Source organism: Geotrypetes seraphini, chromosome 14 (genome assembly GCF_902459505.1).
Source record: "Geotrypetes seraphini chromosome 14, aGeoSer1.1, whole genome shotgun sequence".
Classification (NCBI taxonomy): Eukaryota; Metazoa; Chordata; class Amphibia; order Gymnophiona; family Dermophiidae; genus Geotrypetes; species Geotrypetes seraphini.
Genome location: NC_047097.1, coordinates 22,913,356 through 22,937,209, shown reverse-complemented (window position 1 = coordinate 22,937,209; position 23,854 = coordinate 22,913,356). Strand labels below are relative to the sequence as shown.

Below are 23,854 nucleotides of genomic sequence, written 5' to 3'. Positions count from 1 at the left end.
CTCCTCCCACCCCCCGCTGTCTTGCTTGCTGCTGCCAATGTCCAAGGCCGCTGCAAAATGGCTTCTGTGACCTCTAGTGGCAGTCTTGCAGTAAGTACTGTGAAGCTGCCACTAGAGATCACGGTAAGGACATAAGAATTACCGCTGCTGGGTCAGACCAGTGGTCCATCGTGCCCAACAATCTGCTCACGTGGTGGCCCCCAGGTCAAAGACCAGTGCTCTAAATGAGTCCAGCCTCACCTGCTTACGTTCCAGTTTAGAAGGAACTTGTCCAACTTTGTCTTGAATCCCTGGAGGGTGTTTTCCCCTATAACAGTGTTCCAGTTTTCTACCACTCTCTAGGTGAATAAGAACTTCCTTACGTTTGTACAGAATCTATCCCCTTTCAACTTTAGAGTGCGCCCTCTCGTTGTTTATCATTTTGCCCTCTCGTTCTCTTTATCATTTTGCAGTTGCCTCAGACAGGAGCAGGAGAAAGTTGGCATCAGTCCTGCCCAATTACAACTGGACTGTGGCAGGGAGCCAGGGCCTACCTGCTGTATCTTTGGTGGGTGGAGAGTGGGATGGGGAGGAGACTTTTCATTCCAGGAGTGGGAAAATCAGGACAGTGGGAATGCAGCTGGAGCCACTACCTGGAAGGTAACCAGGCTTTGGCTGATTTCAGACCAGTACCTGGTTACTTTCACCGCATAAAGTTAGGACAGCCTTGTTTCTGTCCTAACTTTATGTGGGCTCTTAGCTGATTAGAGGGCTGAATATCACCACTAATCAGGTAGCTGTTCTACCCAAACTCTTTCCCTGGCCTGCTCCTAACTTTGCCAGGTAGGGGTAGGCTCTTAATAAGCAATATTCACCAGTACTGTCCGGATAAGTGCCACTGAATATTGTCGCTTGACCCCTGGCAAGGAATTTAAACAGCTAGGAGTCCTCCTGGCCATTTAAATTGTTTTGAATATTGGGCCCTAAATGTAAACCGATTATACTATAAGCAGTACATAAATACTAAAATATTATATAAGACAAACTCTAATATTTTCTCCAGATATTTAAGCTTGGAAATATTTTTTTAAAACTCTCTTTTAAATTATGCTTTTCAAAAATTCAAATGCATTTCTTTTTCTTTTTACAGGAGACCCCCTAGATCGGGTCTTTTACATTTCATGGTTAATCATGGATACTGCTGAGATAGCATTTAAACCCCTGGGAAGAGAGAGAGAGTGATTTTCATCAGCAAGCATGACACTCGGTGGCTGTCTTTAAAGCCCATGATACAGAATTTAGGTTTAAGAACATCAGGGCATGGTTTCAGGCCTCAGGACTAGGGCTGCAATGACCAGAATAGCCAAGGCGGTGGTGGGGTAGGAGGGATCTATTGAAAAAGAAGGCAATAATTACCAGGTAGTTGTAAAAGGTGGCTCATAGTGCCAACTAAGGTAGACCTAAAGGAGTAATTTCTAAGCCAAAAGCAACAAAACAATTTTACCTCATAGTCTCTTGTTGTTTTATCTAACTGTTTCTTGAATTCTTCTGCCTTTGCTCGATATTCTTTTAGATCTTTATGTAATTGAGAAATCTGATGTCTCTTCATTTTATTGCTACTAAGTGCTCGTTCAAATTCAGTTTTCATCTCTAGGATAAGCTCATCTTTTGTAAGGTCCTTATTAGGGTCTCTCTTGCTCAGGGAACTATAGAAGAAAGAAAAAAACCTTCAATTTTATACACCTAACACTAACCATTTTGCCTAGCAAAACACACACAAATTGTTGCAAATCTAATTTACTGAGCAGTTAAAGCTTTTCAGCTTAGGGGACTGAGGTAAAATATTGTATTTTACTGCAGCATAGTTTATTGTGGGAGCCACTAGCCTGTTGTAACATATGTAAAGGAATAATGCAACTTATGATCAAACTTGCAAGTTGCATTATTTTGGTCCCCAAAATAATGCAACCAGAGAAAGGGGATCTGTAGTGTTAAGAGGAATTGGAGAGTTAAGCTTAGGGGGGGGCCTTAGACTGGGGGTTTGAAAAGTACTTTTGGGGGTACCTACAGGGGGATGCAGTCTTTGCTGTGGTGGGGTCAGGGGTGGAAGGGGAAGTATTTTTAGAGGCCTACACTGAAATGATTAATGCTCCCAGGTAGGAAAAATGACACAGCTTGCACGGTTTAAAGCAAGCTGTTGTTCAATCTGCTCAGTTACGCAGCCCAGGGTGACCTAAGCATTTGTTATGGCAAAAAACACATCATTTTGCCATTTAATACACTTTTAGGGTCCTTTTACAAAGCTGCGGTAAGCACTACTGGGGGTCTTCTGTCCTCTTCTGTACTATCCCTCTTCAGACTCATTCTTACTTGGATTCTCTTATGGGGTTCATTTCTCTTTCTCTTTATTTTTTCCTCTTCTTCTTCCCTTTTTGTCCTAGTTTTCCTATTTTGTCTATTTTGTGTATTTCGTATATCTATATATTTCACAGGTCGGGAGTAGGGGTGGGTGGGGGGTTGGGGGGTGGTTTGGATCTGGTTTTCTACGGTGTATTCTAATGTATGTTATAGTATTGGGGTGTTACGATCTGTCCTGGGGGGGTTTTCCGAGGCTTTTACATGATCCTGAGACATCTGATCTTGGTTGTGTTTATGACCTTTGTTCTCTGTATGCCCGGTAGGGCGGTTTTTTCTGGATTGATGGATGTCCCTTTACTCTGTTTTGTTCTGTATGTACTGGTTTGCTCCATAAAGAAATATTATAAATAAATAAAAAAAAAAAAAAATCCACTACCATGCGGCATGCTCATCCTACGAGTTAAAAAATACGTGTTTGGGGGCAGAGAGTAGGTGCATCCAGCGCTCATTGATTAGCGCAGCTACATCACTACAGGCACAAGAGCTCTTACTGCCAAGAAAATTGGTGTCAGTATGGGCTAATTGGGAAATTAGCGCAAGGCCCTTAATTGAAAAAACGGGAGCCACTGTGCTAAAAAGTGGCCTTAGCATGCAGGAAACCCACATACAATAGTCAAAGCATAGGCCACCTTTAGCACAGCTTAGAAAAAGGGCCCTTTTAAGAGATACACATTATGCATTATTCCTTTAACACAGACTTCTAAAAACACACCCATAAAGTATAAGTAAGACACGGCTGAGAAACCCACAAACACACCAAATACATAAAATATTTTGACACCAATCTGAGGAGTGATGGTAGCAGACATCATGCACCATCCGGTGCTAAAAAGAAAAGCTGCTTTTTAGTCTTTGAATATCTTGCTCTCAAAGGCAACTAAAACTGGAGCAGCTGAAATTGTACACTATTTAAGTGTACTATATTTTCATAATACTGCACAGACTATATCCAAGTCCAAAGGGATCACTAATTAGTTTGCTATGGTTTAGTATCCCTAATTTTAACCTGTTTTTATGTTAATTTTATATTCTACATAATGATATAGGATCAAATTGGTCCTAGTCCTTGTAGGATCTCAATATCCTCTGTCCTATTTCTGCAAATTCTGCTTTAACCACACAAGTAGAAAATGACACTGGGACAAATTTGTCCCCGTCTCCATAGAACCTCAGTTTCCCCGTCCGGTCCCCGCACGTTTTGTCCCATTCCTGTGAACTCTGCCTTAACCACACAAGCCTCAAACACTTATGATTTCTAAAGTGTTTGAGGCTTGTGCAGATGAGGACAGAGCTTGAAGGAATGGAGCTTGCGGGGACAGGATGGGGGACAGATAGATCCTGCGGGGACGGGAAAAATTTGTCCCCATGTCACTCTCTAGGTACTATGATAAAGGAAATGGACTCAACCCGTGATCTAGTGGAAAAGGGAATTAAAATCTGCCAAGAGCGCTCTGGATTTGCTGCAAAAGGCCCAGCTGCTTCTGATCAGCACAAGTGGTTAGGGAGTAATAGGAGTGGTCTCTGGTTCATAAGCCAACAGTCAGAATCATGCTGCTAATTCCCTCTCCTCTGCTCTAAGTCTGCTACATAATGCCTGGCTTGCTGATTTAACTTTGATTTTCCATTCATTTGCAGAACTCCAGTGTTGAAATGTAGCATTGTTAGAAAAGGGCAGGGCTTTGACAGGAATCTTCTTGCCTCGAGGATGTTTTCAGAGCCATAGTGTGAGGGTTAACCCTGCACCTGGATTCAGATGGAAAGCCACAACCCAGGGGAAAAAGAGTAGGATTACCATCTTAATTATTTTATGACATTTCCTGAACACTGCGAGATGATTAAAAACACCATGTTACACAACAGCTCCAGCACTGAAACGGAAAGAGTATAACAATTGTTTTTACAGCACATGTAAAAAAAGGGGGGAAAAAACCCCAACAATCGGTAATTTAATTTATATTTGCACATTTAGGCTGGTTCCTGGAAATTAAAATTTGCCTCAGAGTTGTTTTTACTTTTCTATGCTGCCTCCAGTACTCACATGCCCATACTCCAGTCAACTTGTCACACATACACTTAAACACAATTAAATATGTACCAAACTAGGTATGTACCGTATTAATTAACATAAAAGAATCTATAACACCTTATTCTTTGTGTGATGTAAATACCTGCATAGCCGTGATTTTTTCCAGTTAACTTTTTTAATGCCCAAATCCACATACGATTCAGACATGTCAATCTCTGTTTCTCCTCCTTCTTCCTTCAAAAACACTCCAAGTTTAGCAGCAGATTCGTACAAAGTAATTTCTTCTTTCAGTTCAGTCAACTCTGACTAAAAAGGAAAAATAATAAAACAAAACAAGATGGACAGACTTGTATTAGAAGCAAGGTCAATCAATAATCAAGCATGCCAAACATTCAAGCTTGCAAAGCAGTAATACATAGAGCAATCGTTATTTCTTCCTTGCTCTAGATTAGAGAATGACACGGTGAAAAAATTGGTCCCCGTCACCGCCCCGTCCCCGTCTCACCATCCCCGTCACCGCCCCGTCCCCGTCTCACCATCCCCGTCACCGCCCCGTCTCCGTTTCACCATCCTCTTCACCGCCCCGTCACCGCCACTGCCACCCCATTCACCGCCCCGTCACCGCCACTGCAATCCCATTCACTTTTCTTTATTTACGTATAAAGGAAACATTCTTTAAAACTTTAAAACTTAGTTAAATATTAGTTAATAACTATACAAAAACAAAACACGCAGAGAAAAAATTAATTAATATAAATTCCCTGACTTCCCTGCACTGTCCCCCCTTGAAGGTCTGTCCCCATCCTGAAAGCCTGATGCCCCCCCCCAATGTCCGATACATCCCTCCCCCCGAAGGACCGCCGACTCCCCAACAATATCGGGCCAGGAGGGAGCCCAAATCCTCCTGGCCACGGCGACCCCCTAACCCCACCCCGCACTACATTACGGGCAGGAGGGATCCCAGGCCCTCCTGCCCTCGACGCAAACCCCCCTCCCCCCAACGACCGCCCCCCCCAGCTTCAAAATGATGCCTGAAGTTACCTTGGGGGTTCTGAGCACTATTAATTTTAATTTATTACAGCACTCCAGAAATATTTTTCTAATTGTTTTAACTTGGAAAAGCGAACCAGGATTGTCTTAATGAAAGGCTTATGTTCTGCACTGCAGCCCTCCTGCCCTCGACGCAAACCCCCCACCCCCCAACGACCGCCCCCCCCAGCTTCAAAATGATGCCTGAAGTTACCTTGGGGGTTCTGAGCACTATTAATTTTAATTTATTACAGCACTCCAGAAATATTTTTCTAATTGTTTTAACTTGGAAAAGCGAACCAGGATTGTCTTAATGAAAGGCTTATGTTCTGCACTGCAGCCCTCCTGCCCTCGACGCAAACCCCCCTCCCCCCAACGACCGCCCCCCCCAGCTGACCCGCGACCCCCCTGGCGACCCCCACGACCCCCCCACCCCCCTTCCCCGTACCTTTGGTAGTTGGCCGGACAGACGGGAGCCAAAACCGCCTGTCCGGCAGGCAGCCAACGAAGGAATGAGGCCGGATTGGCCCATCCATCCTAAAGCTCCGCCTACTGGTGGGGCCTAAGGCGCGTGGGCCAATCAGAATAGGCCCTGGAGCCTTAGGTCCCACCTGGGGGCGCGGCCTGAGGCACATGGTCGGGTTGGGCCCATGTGCCTCAGGCCGCGCCCCCAGGTGGGACCTAAGGCTCCAGGGCCTATTCTGATTGGCCCACGCGCCTTAGGCCCCACCAGTAGGCGGAGCTTTAGGATGGATGGGCCAATCCGGCCTCATTCCTTCGTTGGCTGCCTGCCGGACAGGCGGGTTTGGCTCCCGTCTGTCCGGCCAACTACCAAAGGTACGGGGAAGGGGGGTGGGGGGGTCGTGGGGGTCGCCAGGGGGGTCGCGGGTCGGCTGGGGGGGGCGGTCGGAGGTTCTTGGGGGGGGGCGGTCATTGGGGGGGAGGGGGGTTTGCGTCGAGGGCAGGAGGGCCTGGGATCCCTCCTGCCCGTAATGTAGTGCGGGGTGGGGTTAGGGGGTCGCCGTGGCCAGGAGGGTTTGGGCTCCCTTCTGGCCCGATATTGTCGGGAAGTCGGCGGTCCTTCGGGGTGGGGGTGCGAGTGGTCCTGCCGGGGGGGGGGGATGTATCGGACGTCCGGGAGTCGGCCGGGCAAGAGGGCTTGGGCTCCCTCTTGCTCCGATCGCGGGTGCGGGTGGGAGCGCGTGCGAGCGGTCGTTCGGGGTGGGGGTGCGAGCGGTCCTGCTGGGGGGGTGAATCGGGCGTCGGGCGGTAAATAGCGGTTCCTAGAAGGGGGTACATTGGCCCGCGGGGACAAACCTGTTCACCGTTTCCGCGGTCGGTGAATGGCCTTGTCCCCGTCACCGCAGCGACTGCTAGTTTTCTTCCCCGTTTTCGGCGGTGACCCGCGGCTTAAATGCGGTGGCCGCGGGTAAACCGTCACCGTGTCATTCTCTACTCTAGATCCCATGTGCCTATCCTAGGCTTTCTTGAATTCAACCACAGTCTCTGTCTCCATCACCTCTACTGGGAGACTGTTCCCCCGAATCCACCATCCTTTCTGTAAAAAACTATTTCCTCAAATTACTCCTGAGCCTATCACCTCATTCATCTTATGCCCTCTCATTCCAGAGCTTCCTTTCACATGAAAGAGACTCGACTCATGTAAATTTACATCAAATAGGTATTTAAATGTCTCTATCGTATCTCCCCTCTCCCGCCTTTCCTCCAAAGTATACAAATTGAGATTTTTAAGTCTGTCCCCATATGCCTTATGACGAAGACCACGCACCATTTTAGTAGCCTTCCTCTGGACCAACTCCATCCTTTTTATATCTTTTTGAAGGTGCGGCCTCCAGAATTGCACACAATATTCTAAATGAGGTCTCACCAAAGTCTGCATCAATACCTCCTTTTTCCTACTGGCCATATCTCTCCCTATGCACCCTAGCATCTTTCTAGCTTTCGCCATCACCTTTTCAACCTGTTTGGCCACCTTAAAATCATCACAAACAATCACAACCAAGTCCCACTCTTCTGTTGTGCACGCAAGTTCTTCACCCCCTAAACTGTACCGTTCTCTCAGATTCTTGCAGCCCAAATAACCTTGCATTTCTTAGCATTCAATTTTAGCTGCCAAATTTCAGACCATACTTCAAGCTTCACCAGGTCTTTCCTCATGTTATTCACACCATCCTGAGTATCTACTCTATTGTAGATTTTGGTATCATCAGCAAAAAGGCAAATCTTACCTGACAGACTTTCAGCAATATCATTTATAAAAATTAAAAAAAAAAAAACAGGCCCAAGCACAGAACCTTGAATATACACTACAGCTCTTCTGAAACCTAGCACATGTAAGATCTGGCAAATACATGTGTACACAGTAAAATTAGTGCTCACATATGTAGATACTGATGATCACTCATGTAAAGCCCCAAACGATGCCGCTCTTTCTGTGCATGTAAGCTTGCAAAATGGTTTAGCTTTAAGTGATGGCAAATAGATTTGCACTCCTGCATGCCCTTTATGTATTTATAAAAGGTACTGTGTTTAGCAGAGCCTTTTGTAAAATACTTGGGGAAAGTGAACCTCACAACTTGGATATCCCATTTCCCCTCAGTCTCTATACAAGAAGTGCTTTAAGGGCCTGTTTTACAAAGCCGCGCTAGCGGCTGCTCGTGGTAACGGCCCCAAACCCCAAAGAGATTTAAAGGACTTCGGGGCTTTTGCCGCACAGCAGCCACTAACACGGCTTTGTAAAACAGGCCCTAAATATACACAGGCATTACTTGTCTAAATGAGTTATATCTGAAAGCCATAAAAAATTCAAACTACATTTCAGTTAGCTAATCATTTTAAAACAGCAAACTGTATTAGCAGGATATCATGATTTTAGAACAAACTATACTTAAGAAATTTCTAGTATAAAAGCAATTTGTTTCAGAATTACACTCTACTAAATAATTTCATTAAAATCTTTCTGCACTAGTTCTGAACTAAAAACATAAAATTAACCTGTAAAGCCTTGTTCATGTCATCATTTATCATCTTTGAGGTCTGGGCTTGCTGAAGTTGGATCCGGAGCTGTGTAATCTCCTGTATTGAACCTATAGAAAAAAACAAATACCATTACGGGAGTATTTAAAGACATCAGAACATTTTATCATTTGTTGAAATTAAACTGTGTTGACTGGTGTTCCAATCACTAGAACCAAGATAACAACAAAAAGTAAAGCGCTTTCCATAATTAAATGGGTCGTGTTGTGTCATCCAGACCTAATAAAGGTTCCATTTGATGACATATTCCTGGCTGGTGGCTTCTCTTCCTCACGACTTTTGTGTTTGGATTTTCGTTTTTGTTGTGGAGGTTTTGTCTGGTCCTACTTTGGCGTTTCATCAAAAAGCCCAACATGGGTTACAATTTCACTAAATACACTACACTCATAAAATCCTCCAACTCGCCTTTTCTGTACCCTCACCACAACTCCCATTCACAGAACATCAAGCCCTTCACTAAATCTCTCCCAATTTAATACCAACTCATTCACAATAAAAGATTAGCCTGTCCCTCCCACCCTAAGACCTCCATCAGTCCCTCTGCCCAAAGAGCCAAGTCTGAGAAGTAATGTAGACCAGAGGTCTGCACGGGAATGGGGATTGCGGGAATCCTGTTGGACTCCCACAGGGATCCCCCACGTCTACAGGACTCCAGCAGGGATCCCCCCAGGTCTACAGAACTTCCTAAGGGATCCCCCACAGGGTCACGGTACCCTCCAGCTTCTGACAGAGTCTATTAGGAAGCAGCTGAAGGAATGCATAGCTCCTGGAAAGTTCAACAGGTGGTAGCACTTGACAATAAATAGGATATAAACAGTCCAAATCATTAGAAAATCTATTTTTCCCACTATATACAAATCAAAACATTTTGTTACAGATTTTACCTGTCTGTAGAAGATTAGCACATTGCTTCTGAGTTTCCTCAAGGCTGTTTGTTAACCTGTTGATAATGTCCGTTTTTTCCAGCTTGATTTCATTCTGCTTTCTTTCAAGTTGTTTCACAAGCTCCTCCAGATGACAGCACAATTCTTTCTAAGAAAAAATAAAAATAAAGTCTGAAATTACAGGACATTAATCAAGTATTGCCATTTTCCCCAAATAATTTGTTTGAAGGAGGGTCAGCCATCTAAATCAAGGTAAGGGGGAGAGGGTGCCGGTCATCGAAGGCATGGGGGAGGGTACTGCATGGCAGTGGGAAAGAATGGGTATCTATCCCACCTCTGGCAGGGGGGGGTCACTTGGTAGTGGGAGAGAATGGGCATCACTCCCGCTGTGTGTGTGGGGGGGGGGTCGCTTGGTGGCAGGAGAGAGTGGGCATCTCTCTCACTGCCTGAGTGCTGTCACTGTACTGGCACCCCTGGACCAGTCACTGATTTTTGTTGTCAAAAGTCAACGCCACTCCTGGAGAAGGCTCGGCAATTTTTAAGAATCCAGCAGAGTGCTCATTTCAATATTGAACAGCCCGTTTGCATGGCAGTGTCAGAGACTGCTAAAAAGCTCACTAAATGTTTTGATAATCCGCCGTTAAAATGCATGTAGGCTAGACTGTCAGAAACCAGTTTAGCGACCGTGTTAGTTTTGAGAATCTAGCCCTCAGTAAGGGTCTTTAGGGGTTTATCTCTGTTTCTTGGGTCAGAACAGATGCGATGCTATCATGTGGCTTGGCTGTGTATAATGGATTTTTTCTATATGTGAAGGGTGAAAGCTGGAATTGTGGAGGTAGCTGCATCTGTTTGTAGGTTTCTTGTATATAGATGTTTGTATATAACCTTTGTTGATAGAGACTGTGGTGTCTAGAAAATTGACTTTTTCTGGGGAATAGTCAATTTTTAATTTGATTGTAGGATGGTATGTATTAAAAGAATTGTTTGAGAGTTTCTTCTCCCTCAGTCCAAATCATAAAAAGGTCAATATACCGGTGGTATTTCAGGAGTTTATTTTATGTATTTATTTATTTTTTAGATTTTTATCCCGTCCTCCCAGTAGCTCAGAACTGTCTACAAGCAAACATTCACAGTGGAGTACATTTGGACAATACAAAGACTATACAGTAGTTTAAATACAAGGACTATACTGTAATTTAAGTAGAAGTTTCAAATGGGAAAGAGAGGTTAGAGGGGAGGGGAGTTTAAGGGGGGTGAGGCGTAGACTGTGGTTGAATTTTAGTTGAAGAGGAGGATCTTTACTGCTTTCCGGAAGGTCATCAATGAGTTCTGTAATCTGATTTGTGGGGAAGTTGGTTCCAGAGTTGGGGGATGAAGTGGCTGTAGGAGCGTTTGCGGACATAAATTATTTTATGCGCTATTACCAGGGCCTTGAATGCACAGCGTTGGTTAATTGGAAGCCAGTATTCAGCACGGAGTGCTGGGGAGATGGGATTGTGGTAGTTGAGGCTGTGTAGGAAGCGGATTGCTGCATTTTGTACCCGCTGGAGGTGCTTGAGATCTTTTTTGGCTACTCCATTGAATAGGTTTTGTCTGAAATGTATTTAGAAATGCCTCTTAATTATGCCCTGAAGAGGTTTGCATATTATGGTGCCATCCAGGTGCCCATAACTGTGTAAAACATGCAATTAAACTATGGAATTCATTGCTGGAGAATGTGGTGAAAGCAATTAGCTTAACAGGGTTTTAAAAAGGTTTGGATAATTTCCTAAAACAAAAGTTCATAAGTCATTATTAAGATGGCTTGGGGAAATCCACCACTTATTCCCAGGATAAGCAGCATAAAATCTCTTGGGTTCTTGCCAGATACTTGTGATCTGGGTTGGCCATTGTTGGAAGCAGGATACTGGGTTTGATGGACCTTTAATCTATCCCAGTATGGCAACTCTTATGTTCTTACAAGTAGCTAAATTCCTAGCTTGTTGCCTTTAATGGAAGTTAAAAGGTAATATGCAAAATATTAGATGTAATGCCTCCACTTCTATAACTTTTATTTAAATGAAGATATTGTAATGAATAAAAATCAAAAACAATTCTACAAACTTTGCTCTTTTATTTCACATAGTTACTTTTCTAATTAGTCAACCCCATTTGTCACATATTGCTGCCAACAATGGACAAGCCGTCACAAAACAACTGCACATCTTGCTGTGTCTCTTTTTCCTGACAATTTTCTCCCCCTTTATATAGTGGGCTTATAGGGGATTTAGCTATATGACCATTTTTGATACGTTTGTATTAAAAAAAAAATTGTATGCAACAGCTAGTTTCTGTTTGCTAAGGCATTTAATAGGTTATAATTCAATTAAAAATTGAATCAAGAATTTTAAAAAAATCAAATAGAACTGCACATCTTGTCTCTTCAACCAGATGCTCTTCATTTGCGTCGAGCAGTTGCCCCCAAAGGTAAAGATGGACATCACATGGCTCTAAGTCTGGGTTGTATGGCATTGGGATAAGACTGTGAAACCCATCTTCAGAATTGTCTCTGTAGACTCAAATAGGGCACTGGTCTTTGACCTAAGGGCCGCCACGGGAGCAGACTGCTGGGCAAGATGGACCACGGGTCTGACCCAGCAGCGGCAAGTCTTATGTTCTTATGGAATAAGCTACAGTAAATGATCTTGCCTTAATGAGTGAAATTAAACACAGAGCTCAAAAGTGACCAAAAAAATGGACTGAGTGAGTTTTGGGGAAGTGCTCTTCAACTGTCCTTTATAAGCTCATCAATCTTTCTCATGTGCAATTCATCCATTGCTGTCCCAGGTCATCCACTTCATTTTATATATTTATTGTTTTTGATAGTTATACTTTTGGGGGTGTCTTCCTTCCTACACAGAAAGTTTAATACCAGTGAAGCAATTTTCTAAGTTAGCTGCCGTTTCCACCTGATATTATTTTTCTTTTCTTTTTATGTTTGTATGGTGCTTTAGTTAGATTGTGGCCTTTTTTGGACAGATAGGGAAGTTTTTAAGCAGCTGGTGTTAACCGCTTTGATCTGACAATAAATTGTAAAGTAAAGCGGTATATCAAATAAATTAAACATACAAATCAGCCCTTTCGGCTATGGAGCTGGTCTTAGACCAGAGGGCCGCCGCGTGAGTGGACTGCTGGGAATGATGGACCACTGGTCTGATCCAGCAACAGCAATTCTTATGTTCCAGTACACAATCTTTTATATTTTTTGGCCTAATAATACACAAAGCTCACACCAACACAGTAATCACCATAAACAATCTGCATGCAGTGGTGAAATTGCATTTGGAGGGACTACTTCAACAGTCAGTAATTCTAATCACGGCACATCACTTAAATCACACCAGACAGTGCTCACTGCATGCTTCAAGCCGGAGTAAGAGAACACATTTGTTTGTCTCTTAGAGAAAACACGGAATGGGTAAAACTCCATGATCTGAGGCTTGTTCCCTTATATATATATATATAAATACCTGCAGTATCATTTTGGTCTATATTGGTGGTTTTTATATTTTGATTCAATTTCACAAGCAACAGCAAAACAGCTTCTTCACACAGACAATTCTTGCCAACTAAGGTAAAAAAAAAAAAAAAGATTCCAAAGAATGAGTATATATATATATATATATATATATATATATATATATATAGATAGATAGATAGATAGATAGCACATTAGTGCTGCCATCTGTTGATGAATTATGGAGGTGGGAGCATTACTTTTCATTTAACTCTCATACAAAGTAGAATACAAAGAAGAACTCTCTCTGCTGTTGCTAGTTAGATACGAGGGCAAGTCAAAAATTAAAGGCGATTGTTAAATTACGCGACAACCAGAACAGAGCTAGCGAAATGCAACATATGTACTTGTACATTGCCTGTTGGATAGTTCATCCACTCACAGTACAGTGCTCGGACTTTAGTCGTGTGGAAGCCACAAAGTCAGAAACAAGGACACCCCATTGCAAGATTGCACCACTGAAGAATAATGTGCAGTAATGCACTTTCTTTGGGCAGAGGGAGTGAAATTGTGGAAATTTACCGTTGGCTATTGAGTCAGTATGAACATAGCACCATGAATCAACGAAAGATTTATGAATGGGTAAAAAGGTCTAAAGCAGGAAGAACAGGTGTAATCGACGAAGATCATTCTGGTTGCCCATCAACATCGCACACACAAGAGCACATTGACAGGGCGGATCCCTTGATTAGAGAAGACCGACGGATAGCGGTGTCTCAATTGGCTGCAAATTAACTATGGAGCTGCATTTTCCATGACGTATGATTTGGGATTCAGGAAAGTCTGTGCACGATGAGTTCCCAAACAGCTTACCGATCTGCACAAATGTGTGGCGATTGTGACCCAGTTCCTGAGACAGTATGAAGAAGAGAACTGTCACTGGCGACGAGACTTGGGTGCATCACTGTGACCCGGAGATCAAAAGACAAAGCAGCCAAAAAACTTCTTCTCTGCAGGAATGCAGAAGCTGGTTGAGCAATACAACACGTGCATCATCTTGCATGGGGACTATGTGGAAAAGTGATATATTCAATGGCTCACAGTTGCTTCTGTTAAAGCCATTAATTGTATTTTGCCTTTGCTTTTTGATTTACCCTCGTATTTAAATGAGCAAAATTGTTTTTAACTTGTTCAATGTTATTGCTAGCAAGTCTGATTTATACTGTATTTTGCTCATACAAATATACACTTCTCCCTCCGTATTCGCGGTTTTGCTTATTTGCGAATTTTTGGCCGCTGACTCCGCCCCCCCAAAACATCATCACTAAAGTTTTTTCCTTTTACTGTACAGAACCGATAAAAGTTTATCACTTCCATTACTGTAACTCTGAAAATCGCTGCTTCCATGTTTCCCAATGCACGCTGAGAAAAACACTGCTTCCCAGAATCCCTAGAGAAAGGCTTCTTCCCAGCATGCATGAAATCGCTGTTTCAATAGTAAAAACGATGGTGTTTTCCCAAAACCGAACATTGAAAAAAAAGTTATTTGCGGTTTTTCCATATTCGCACCTATTGGCCGCCCACATCCACCGCGAATACGGAGGGAGAAGTGTAACTGAGGGAACATCCTTATTAAGGAAGCTGTTTAACCACCAAGGACATAATTTTCCTATATATTGTTAGTATGAAATGACTGAGAAATGAAAACAAACCACTGCTGACTACAAAAGAGGAGATCAAAATTTTGAGAGGTCAAAAAAAACCAAAAAAAACCAAGTACTTGCTGGGAGCTTTCACATACCTGCCTGTTCTCATGCAACACGAGCCCAACTCAGACAAAGCCTAAAATAGATCAGTCAATTTTAAGCCAAAATAGTGCACACATTTTTGGGAAGAAACTTTTCCATGCAGAGCACACTTCTTGGAAATATATTTCTTTCAAACATGATCTTAAAATGTTTAATACATACCTGATCCAGCAGTGCAGAGTTTGCAGCATCTAATTTCTGCTGGAGGGCTCGAACTTGCTCTTCATTCTTCTGTTGCAGCTTGGTAACGACAGCCTCATGTTGCTCCCTAGCTCTCTGAAGGGAATCAGATCGTCGCAGTTCCTGCAGTTGCTGCTGCATACCCTCCATGGCTACCTCAGCAACTTTTAATTTTTTCAGCGTCTACAGGAAATTCATAATGACATGTAACACCACAGTAGAAAAGATAAATAAAGCAAAAAACCCATTCAAAACATGCATTATGAGAACTCCTAGAATCCAAAGAGCAAAACTGTTTACAAACATATGAAGAACTTATGATTTAATGCTTCCACATTCTGTTATTTTACCTTAATTTTGTAAATATTTAAAAATAAAATTTTTTTAAAAATCCACTTTGACCATACTTCAAATCAGCAAATCAAAAAATGAAGGCATAAAAACTAAACATACCGGGGTCAATTTTTCAAACCAGCAGTAAGTAAACATATTTTCAGTAACTATAAGGAATAAAAATGGTGCTGGAGTAGAGAAAAGGTTAAAGCCAGAGTTTCAAAGTCCAATTGTTTTGTATCACCAAACATTTGGCCCCAACAAGGCAAACCTAAAGATTCTCAATTCTTGAAAGGACTTGAGGACACTCACAGTCTTAGCATAAATTGGAGAATGCATTGAGAGCTGAAGTTCAGGCTCTGTGTTCACATCATCTCGAGTTACAAAATAACCAGCATCATCCAGATATACTCTCACAAAAAAGAAAAAGATTAGGTTCTTACCTTAATTATATATTTTCCAGTAGATAGGAGTGGTATGCTGAACCATAAGGTTCTCCATGCCTGCTCGTGAGCATTCTGCAGAAGATGTCAATCACAGCTCTCCTCGGTCTTTACTGCCCTCTTCAGTTTGTACCAAACTCAGCAAGGAGGGATAGGGGGCAGTTCCCCGACACCAACAGGCTTATAATCAAAACATTTAAACATCCAAAAACCAGCCTAAGTCGGCAGGTGGACATCCTAATAGCCAGGACATCCAGCAGGACTTCCAAGCCGCTGAATTTCCACAGCCTAAAGGGGCATGTTGGGAGGTGTGTTATGGGTTCAGGGGGTGCCGCAATGGGAGTGCCACATGTTTGGGGGTTGTCGGTGTGGGGGTGCCAAGGTTCAGGTGCCACAGTTTGGGGTGGGATGTCAGGATTCGAAGGGGCCCAGCGGAAGGAGGGAGTGGGCATCCCTCTTGCTGATTTTTGTATCAAAAGTACAGGGGGTGTGGGGGGATTTTAGGAGTGTTTGGGGATGTCGAGGGAGGCTCAGTGGAGGGGCCTGGTGGTTGGTGACTATGGGGGAGGGAGAGAGAGAGTGGAATCTCCCTGCTAGTTCATATGATCCTGGCAGGGGTAATCCCCATTAGCTGAGCTTGTAGGAATCCCCTAAGCAGGCTCAGCAGATGGGGATTCCGACAGAGTAGGACAATTGGATACCACATCCAAACAGTTTGCTTTTTCTGCGTTTTTCATATGGACATCTTTAGATTTGGGAAAGTCAAAAAAAGAAAAGACGTACTAAAGGATAAAAAGTAAAGATATCCAACATTTTCTTTGAAAATAAACTATATGGCAGTTTTGAGAATGGACATTTTACTACTGGCTTTTTGGACATCTTTCTCAAAACATCCAAACTCTAACTTAGACGTCCTATCTAAAATGCCCCTCCACGTTTCTGAATTTTTAAACAATCACTGAACATACAGAAATGTAGTTAAAATAAGCCTCTGAAAGGAACAATAAATGGAATAAAAACACAAGTTAAGCAAGAATATAATAACCTGAACATTTATGGAGCTCAACTATTCTTCCCTTTTAATAATATACACAGAATCTTCATAATCCAATAGTCTGTCAGGAAAAATCTTAACTGACTAGTAAGCTTGAGACTGAAAGCAGGTGTAACAGATAATTGCTGGGTAGGGGGTTCAACATACCATCCCTATCTTTTGGAAAAGATAATATCAAGGTAAGAACCTAATCTCTTTTTCCAGTGCAATAGGGATGGTATGCTGAACCACAGGAACGTACCTCAGCAATTCTAAAAGGTTTACGGTGAGAGAGATAAGCCTGTACATACTGTGTTTCCCCGAAAATAAGACCTACCCCGAAAATGAGCCCTGGCATCATTTTCGGGGTAGGTCTTAATATAAGCCCTACCCCAAAAATAAGCCCTAGTCCCAGGATTCAATAGCAACTCTTCAAACCGCTCCCCCCCCACCGTGCTGCCGAACCCCCGCTGACCCTCCATCCTTCCCTACCCAACAACCGCGAGTGAGCCCTACCTTCATTCGAAGCAGCGTCGGGCCACCAGCACTCTAAATAGGCTGCTTGGCCTTGTCCCCCAAGGTTAGAAGGAAGGCTTCTGGCTCAGCTGTGTGCAGCGTGCAAGACCCGCAGCTCAAGTATGAAGGAAGAGGGAGACAGCCAGAGCAGAGGTACACCCAAGGGAGGGGAGCACAAACTTGGGACACAGAACAGAAGGAGGGAGGAAGAGGGGCACATTGGGACACTGGAAGGAAGAGAGACACAGAAGGAAGGGAGGGAGCACAAATTAGGGAGGTACACCCGTGGGAGGGGGGGGACAAAACTCCGGACACAGAATGGAGGGAGGAAGAGGGGCAAGTTGAGACATGGTAGGGAGAAGAGACACAGAAGGAAGGGAAGGAGCACAAACTATGGAGGGAAGGAGAGAGGGGTATACCACAGTTGGACGCTAACGTTTGGTCATGTAACAGTTGGCCGCCAACGCGGCCAACAATGGGTGCAGTTAAATATGGTTACGGTCAAGCGACAGCAGCATCCAAATGTTCATAGCCAAATGTGATGATTTGTGTAAGATGGGAATAAAATGATCACGATTTTGCATACATTTTATGTGCCATATGACTTAAATCATCACCTCCCTAAGCAAACAAGGAAAGGTCATAGCTTTTTGAATGTGATCATTATGGATGCTTATCTGAGACAGAAACTGCCAAAAACTTTATTAAAATACCTGTTCCTCATTTGCTGTTGAAGTCTGGACTGTGGTGTCCAATGCTTTTATCTGCCCTTCCAACTGCGTTTCTCTTTCTTGGCCATTTTGAATGAGATTTTGGGACTCTTGAAGACTCAAAACTAAACCATCCTTCTCATCTTATAAAAAAAAAGGAAAGCAGTTCATACATTAATCATTCATGCAGTAAAACAAAGTTCATGAGAATTTGAAAAATGAGGTTTTTTTGTCACGGAACGTATATGCAAGATTTCTCCCATCACTTACTAAATAACACAACAGAACAAGCCTTATTTTCTACTTTTGGGCTATAACGAAAGAAAGCATGGGAGTCAACTATGTATATTATACAGTATATATATTTTTTAATTTCAGCAAGTACTACAAAAATTTTGTTTGTCCTGTAAAATGTCAACAAATGATGTGCAAGAAAATACAAGATTAGGTATATATTAATCAAGTTTATTTAAAAATGTATTATACCGCATCAATTTAGGTAGCAATGGAAAAGGATCACTTCCAACAATCCACTATACCACCAACTGCATTTTTGGAAAATCTATAAAAAATTGATGCAAATAATCCCAGGTATGCATTTAATCATACCTCTGACCATTGCAAGCTGGTGATTCAGATATCTAATTTCTCGTCCACTTTGCTCCAGCTTTTCATGAAATTCTTCCAATTGTCTCCCTCTGGCTTTATAAAGTACTTGAAGTTGAACAAACTGCATATTGTCTGCAGAGCCTAGAAAACATTTAAATTCCATTGTTTATTCATTTGAAATGCTAACATTTATAAATTTCAAAAAACAGTCAAACAAAACAGATCCATTTTAGAAAAAGAAAAGTATTCAGACTATCAAACAAAAAAAGGACTTCTATTATTCAATGACTAGAGAAAAAGTGTGCAATTTAAACTTTTAAAACAAGAATAAAGAAAGAGTTTCCAGGATAAAAGAAAAGTATCTACTACCTTAAAGAAGCAATTCCACATTGACAGAATATCTGTTCATTTACTTTTGAATATTCCAACCTTGTTTATCTTTGCTATCGTTTAAGAAGGGTTGGTGTTAGAACCAACAGCTAACACACTGGTATTGCACTAAAGCCCATTGTTTATAAGGCATACAGAGTGCCTAGCAATGCCTCTCTCTTGTGAGGTGTGCGGCAGTGCGATTCCAAAAATGCCTTGGCAATAGACGAAGCCAGCTCTAATTTGTACCAGTCTCAAATAATGTTGAGCACCCACTGATCTGTGGTGATTTTGGCCCACTCCTCGAATAAGAGGAGTGAGCTAGCTGACCATCATTGCAAAGAGAGGGAGGGCTGCCCCAAGGACGCTTAGATGGACATAAGGGCTTGTGCTGCATATAACGATCCCTCTGGGACCCCTTGGGCAATCCTTCGGCAAATGCTGAGATTTAGACTCCCTGAGATCCTTAACGATCTTCACCAGTTCTTCGCCAAACAGCATTTGTCCTTTAAAGGGCAGTTTCATAAACCTCTGCTTAGACACTGCATTTGCTGACCAATTACTCAGCCATAGTAAACAACAAGCAGTGATTACCAAGACATCTGCTTTGCTGAGGCCTGTGACAAGTCATAAAAGGAGTCCGCTAAGTATGCCAAATCAGACTCCAAACCTCCAGGTCCGAGGCAGCTCCTGCTGCCGAATCTGCCACCTACTGAGCTCACAAAAGGCACGTTCTCACGCACAACAGCCTGCACCAAAATGGCCACCACCTCGAAGTACCTTGGAGGGCTCCAATTTTTGGTCCTCTGCATCCTTGAAGGCGATTTCACCCTCAACTTGGAGAGTACCAACAGCTGCCATCAAAAAGTCAACCTTAGGCCATTTAAGGATCTCAAGTTCCTTCCCTGGAAGATAGTAAATATGAGCCATAGCCTGCACCACCCTCAAATTGAAATCCTGGTAAGACCACTGCATTGTAATTAGCGTTTGTATGGCTTTGTGCATTGGGAAGGCCCTCGGTACCACAGGTGCCTGCCAGTTTGGAACTGGATGATGCTGAAACCGCTGCCTCTGGGTCAGTGATATTAAGAGCTTCCAGTGTTTGACAACAGGGTGGAGTAACTCCTTGAGAAACAAACACACCACTGTTTGGTCATCAGCCTCTCCTGCCAGCAGTTTACCGTCTTCTAAAACATCCAAATGTGAGACAAGCACAAAATCCAGCTTTGCAGCCCCTGATGCTATTAGAGTGGAAAAAGACCCCAACCTCCTATAATTCTGGATGGTGTGTATAGCAATCAAAGAGCAGAAATTCTGGGTAAATTGTTCAGATCAAATAATGTGTCTAATGTGATCAAAGGCATTACCGATGTTATAACTGATAAAGGGAAATAAAGCCATATTTAACCAGGTATGCCCCAATTATTGCAATGTGTTGCTGGTTGGTTTGCTAGGTAGAGTAACAAGAAAGATCCACTTGATGAACGATTCTGCAACTAGAATGGTTCTAGGCAAGTCTAGAAGAGAACAAATTAGCTCTAATGTTACAAGATTTACACTGGTTGCCTTAGGGTAAAATCTAAGATTTCGATGGAGAGAACGAGAGCCAGAAGGCCTTGAGCATGCGCAGATGCTCAAGGCCCAGCACAGGCAAGAGGCGAGATCTTCGTTCCCAAGAGAAAGAAGTTGAGTGAGTATCGCTCCAGCCTTGAGACCTAGTGTTGTGCTTTTCAGCATGTGTGCAGTGGCAAAGTCGCTGCTGAGCAGCTGCCCCAGTTTGATGCTTTTCCCACCCTGCTAGTGATATGTCATGCATGGGGGAGGGAGGAGCTGCAGTAAATAATAATAACTTTATTTTTGTATACCGCAATACCACAGCAGTTCAGAGCGGTTTACAGAGGAAGAAACTGTACACAGACAGCGATGTTACAGAAAAGACTTTCAAGTTACATTAGCAAGTCAAGAGTAGTCAGGTACCGTATTTTTACGCATATAACGCGCATACGTGTATAACGCGCCCACATGTATAGCGCGCGGGAACAAAGCACTTATGTAAAAAAATTTCCGTATAGCGCGCTCACGTGTATACCGCACATGACTATGTAACCTGTACAAAAAATCGCCAAACGTGTTCTAATAACAAGTGGTCCTCGTAGACGATACAGTCGATGCTGTTGTGATCCGTGCGGCGGCGACGCTGGGGTGCAGTAAACCTAGATGCGCCAGATTGCAGCTAAAACTCCCTATTACAATTATTCCCTATACCTTTTATCTTCAGGAGCGAGAGTTAACTTGATAGAAAGGGTCCCACATGTTTGACCTTTTGTCAGGTTACCTCAGAGGCTCTCAGTCAGGACATGCACAATGCAACTGCTGTTACATCCCATAGAGTTCCACTTGAAAAAAAAAAATACAAGCTGGAAGGCATTATCGGGGCGGCAAATGCCGTCTCTGCCGTTATGGGTGTCGCCGAATGTGGTATCAGCAATGTAAAAAAAAATTGTATAACGCGCTCACGTATATAACACGCATGCTTATTCCGTGTTTGTAAAATCTTGTATAGCGCGCGCGTTATATGTGTGAAAATACGGTATATCCGGAGGCGTATCAGAGATACAAGAAGGCAGGAAGGGAGTCAGAGAAATTTATCAAACAGATAGGTTTTAATTGGTAGGAGGGTGCATTTGAAATGAGGGTGGTTAGACATTTATTCCATTTGCCTGCTTGGAATGACAGAGCCCCTCTTTTGCCTCCCCAATGCCTTACTTTCGCCAGTGTCCAAAAATTCTTTCTGTAACTCTTCAAACCTTTCATCTCTTCTTGTTTCCTGGGTAACTGTTCCTTTATTCTTGATGGTAGGTTGATACGGATTATATTTAACTTGATAAGGTTCACTAGGCTGGCTACTTGCCATTTCTGGAACAAATCGCTGGAAGGAAATGAGAAAAGGGAAAGCAACCAAAGACAAAAAAAATTACGCACAATCTAAAATCATTTTTTCTTCAGCTTAGAACTAGATCTTTAGTTAATGGGAAAAGTGTATTTGAATTTCCAGGAATTATAAAGACAAACCTATCCTGAAAATCTTGCTTTATTAGGTTGAAAGGCTCAGGAGATATTATAGACAAATACACGTGATTTGTTTAAAGAAAAAAAGTACTACAAAATATTAAGCAACAATAAGGGCTCCTTTTACGAAGGCGCGTTAAGGCCCTAACGCGCGGAATAGCGCGCACTAAAATGCCGCGCGTGCTAGCCGCTACCGCCTCCTCTTGAGCAGGCGGTTGTTTTTCAGCTAGCACGCGCTAATCCGGTGCGTGCGCTAAAGACGCTAAAAGGAGCCCTAAATGTTCAAAAATAATCTATAAATGTTAATTCATGTTGCCACCAAGGACTGTCGCTCCTATGACAGAGGAAATGATATTAGTATCAGAGGAAAACCCTAGGCTGGTGCAAATAAAGGCCGTGTGCCATAACCCTACCAATTCTGATTGAACAGAGGAAAAAAAAAAGCCCTATAAAGAATGTTTAAAATTGTCATTTCAGAAATGTTTTAGCCATAAAGAAAGAAAATTACATCAATGATCAAAGTCAGAATCTCCAAATACACTGCAAGGCCCAATATTTTTACAAATCTTTATTCATTTTGCATCATATAACATGTGTAACAATAAATAACAGTTAAAATTGAATACAACACTTGGAACTTTATCATATTCAGAATTAAAACATTATAATTTTAACCCAATCCCTCCCAACCCAACCATAATCTATGCATTCACAAAACTCCTATATAATATTCTTTATTATTGGTCTAAATATTAATAAAATTATTAAATCTCTCCCCCCATCCCTTCCTTTTTATTTTATTTATAATGGAAAAATGGTATCTTTTCATTACAATATCTTGTCAATGGCCCCCAGATTTCATTAAATTTATTATAGTCCCCCTCTTTGTATAGCAATTACTCTTTCCATTTTATAAATGTGACATAATGAAATCCACCAGAAGCAATAATTAAGTCTACTCCAATTTTTCCAATTAAATATGATTTGTTGTATGGCGACTCCTGTCATGATCAATAAAAGCTTATTATTGTTAGACGAAATTTGACTGTGTCCTCATTGATGTTCCGAATAGAATTGTATCATAAGAAAATGCAACATGGTTTTCCAATAAACTATTTATTTGACCCCAAATAGATTTCCAAAAGGCTAAAATAAAGGGACAGAAAAATAATAAAATGATCTAGAATCCCTACTTTGAGATTACAATGCCAGCAAGGCCCAATATAAGCAGCTGTATCCGACACCAAGGCCCTTTTCTATTAAACTGCGCTAGCAGTTTTTAGGCCCGCGCTGCTCCCGGTGCTATTTTTATTGCAGCCGTAAAAAATGCCTTTTTGTATTTTTTTTTGCATTAATGGCCATGTGCTAACATGTTATACAAACAAAGGAAGAAAAAAACAACAGGGTCTGCAGTGAAGGGTCGGAGACAAAACAAGAAAAACTGCAGTACCACGTACAATGATACAGGCAAAGTTTATTAAATTGATTGCGGATCAAAACAACACCTTAAAGCTAAACCACGGGACCCAACACACAGGTTTTAGTTTGTTTTGCAGTTCTATTTGATCCCTTTCCAACCTGGGACCTCTGAAGAAGGCGTGTATCGAAATACGGACCGTGTTGGGTCCCGTGGTTTAGCTTTAAGATGTTGTTTTGAACCGCAATCAATTTAATAAACTTTGCCTGTATCATTGTACGTGGTACTGCAGTTTTTCTTGTTTTGTCTCCGACCCTTCACTGCAGACCCTGTTGTTTCTTTCTTCCTTTGTTTGTATAACATGTTAGCACATGGCCATTAATGCAAAAAAAAATACAAAAAGGCATTTTTTACGGCTGCAATAGAAATAGCCTTAGCTCGTGGGAAAGACCTACATAAGGGCACACAAAAAGCCACT

The 23,854-nt window shown here is 42.4% G+C and overlaps 1 protein-coding gene across 2 annotated transcripts in view; it reads right to left on the bottom strand.

Moving 5' to 3' along the window:
• Nucleotides 1–23,854, bottom strand: part of CEP152 (centrosomal protein 152) — an 85,850-nt gene that overhangs the window by 49,065 nt on the left and 12,931 nt on the right. For both annotated transcript variants that reach the window (XM_033920179.1, XM_033920177.1), the window contains exons 6-13: nt 21,657–21,819; nt 18,522–18,662; nt 17,916–18,055; nt 14,860–15,060; nt 9,394–9,541; nt 8,468–8,559; nt 4,566–4,729; nt 1,484–1,685 (exon numbers count right to left, since the gene is read on the bottom strand). In XM_033920179.1, the coding sequence (XP_033776070.1) occupies nt 1,484–1,685; nt 4,566–4,729; nt 8,468–8,559; nt 9,394–9,541; nt 14,860–15,060; nt 17,916–18,055; nt 18,522–18,662; nt 21,657–21,819 (1,251 nt within the window). The remainder of the gene's footprint in view (nt 1–1,483; nt 1,686–4,565; nt 4,730–8,467; nt 8,560–9,393; nt 9,542–14,859; nt 15,061–17,915; nt 18,056–18,521; nt 18,663–21,656; nt 21,820–23,854) is intronic.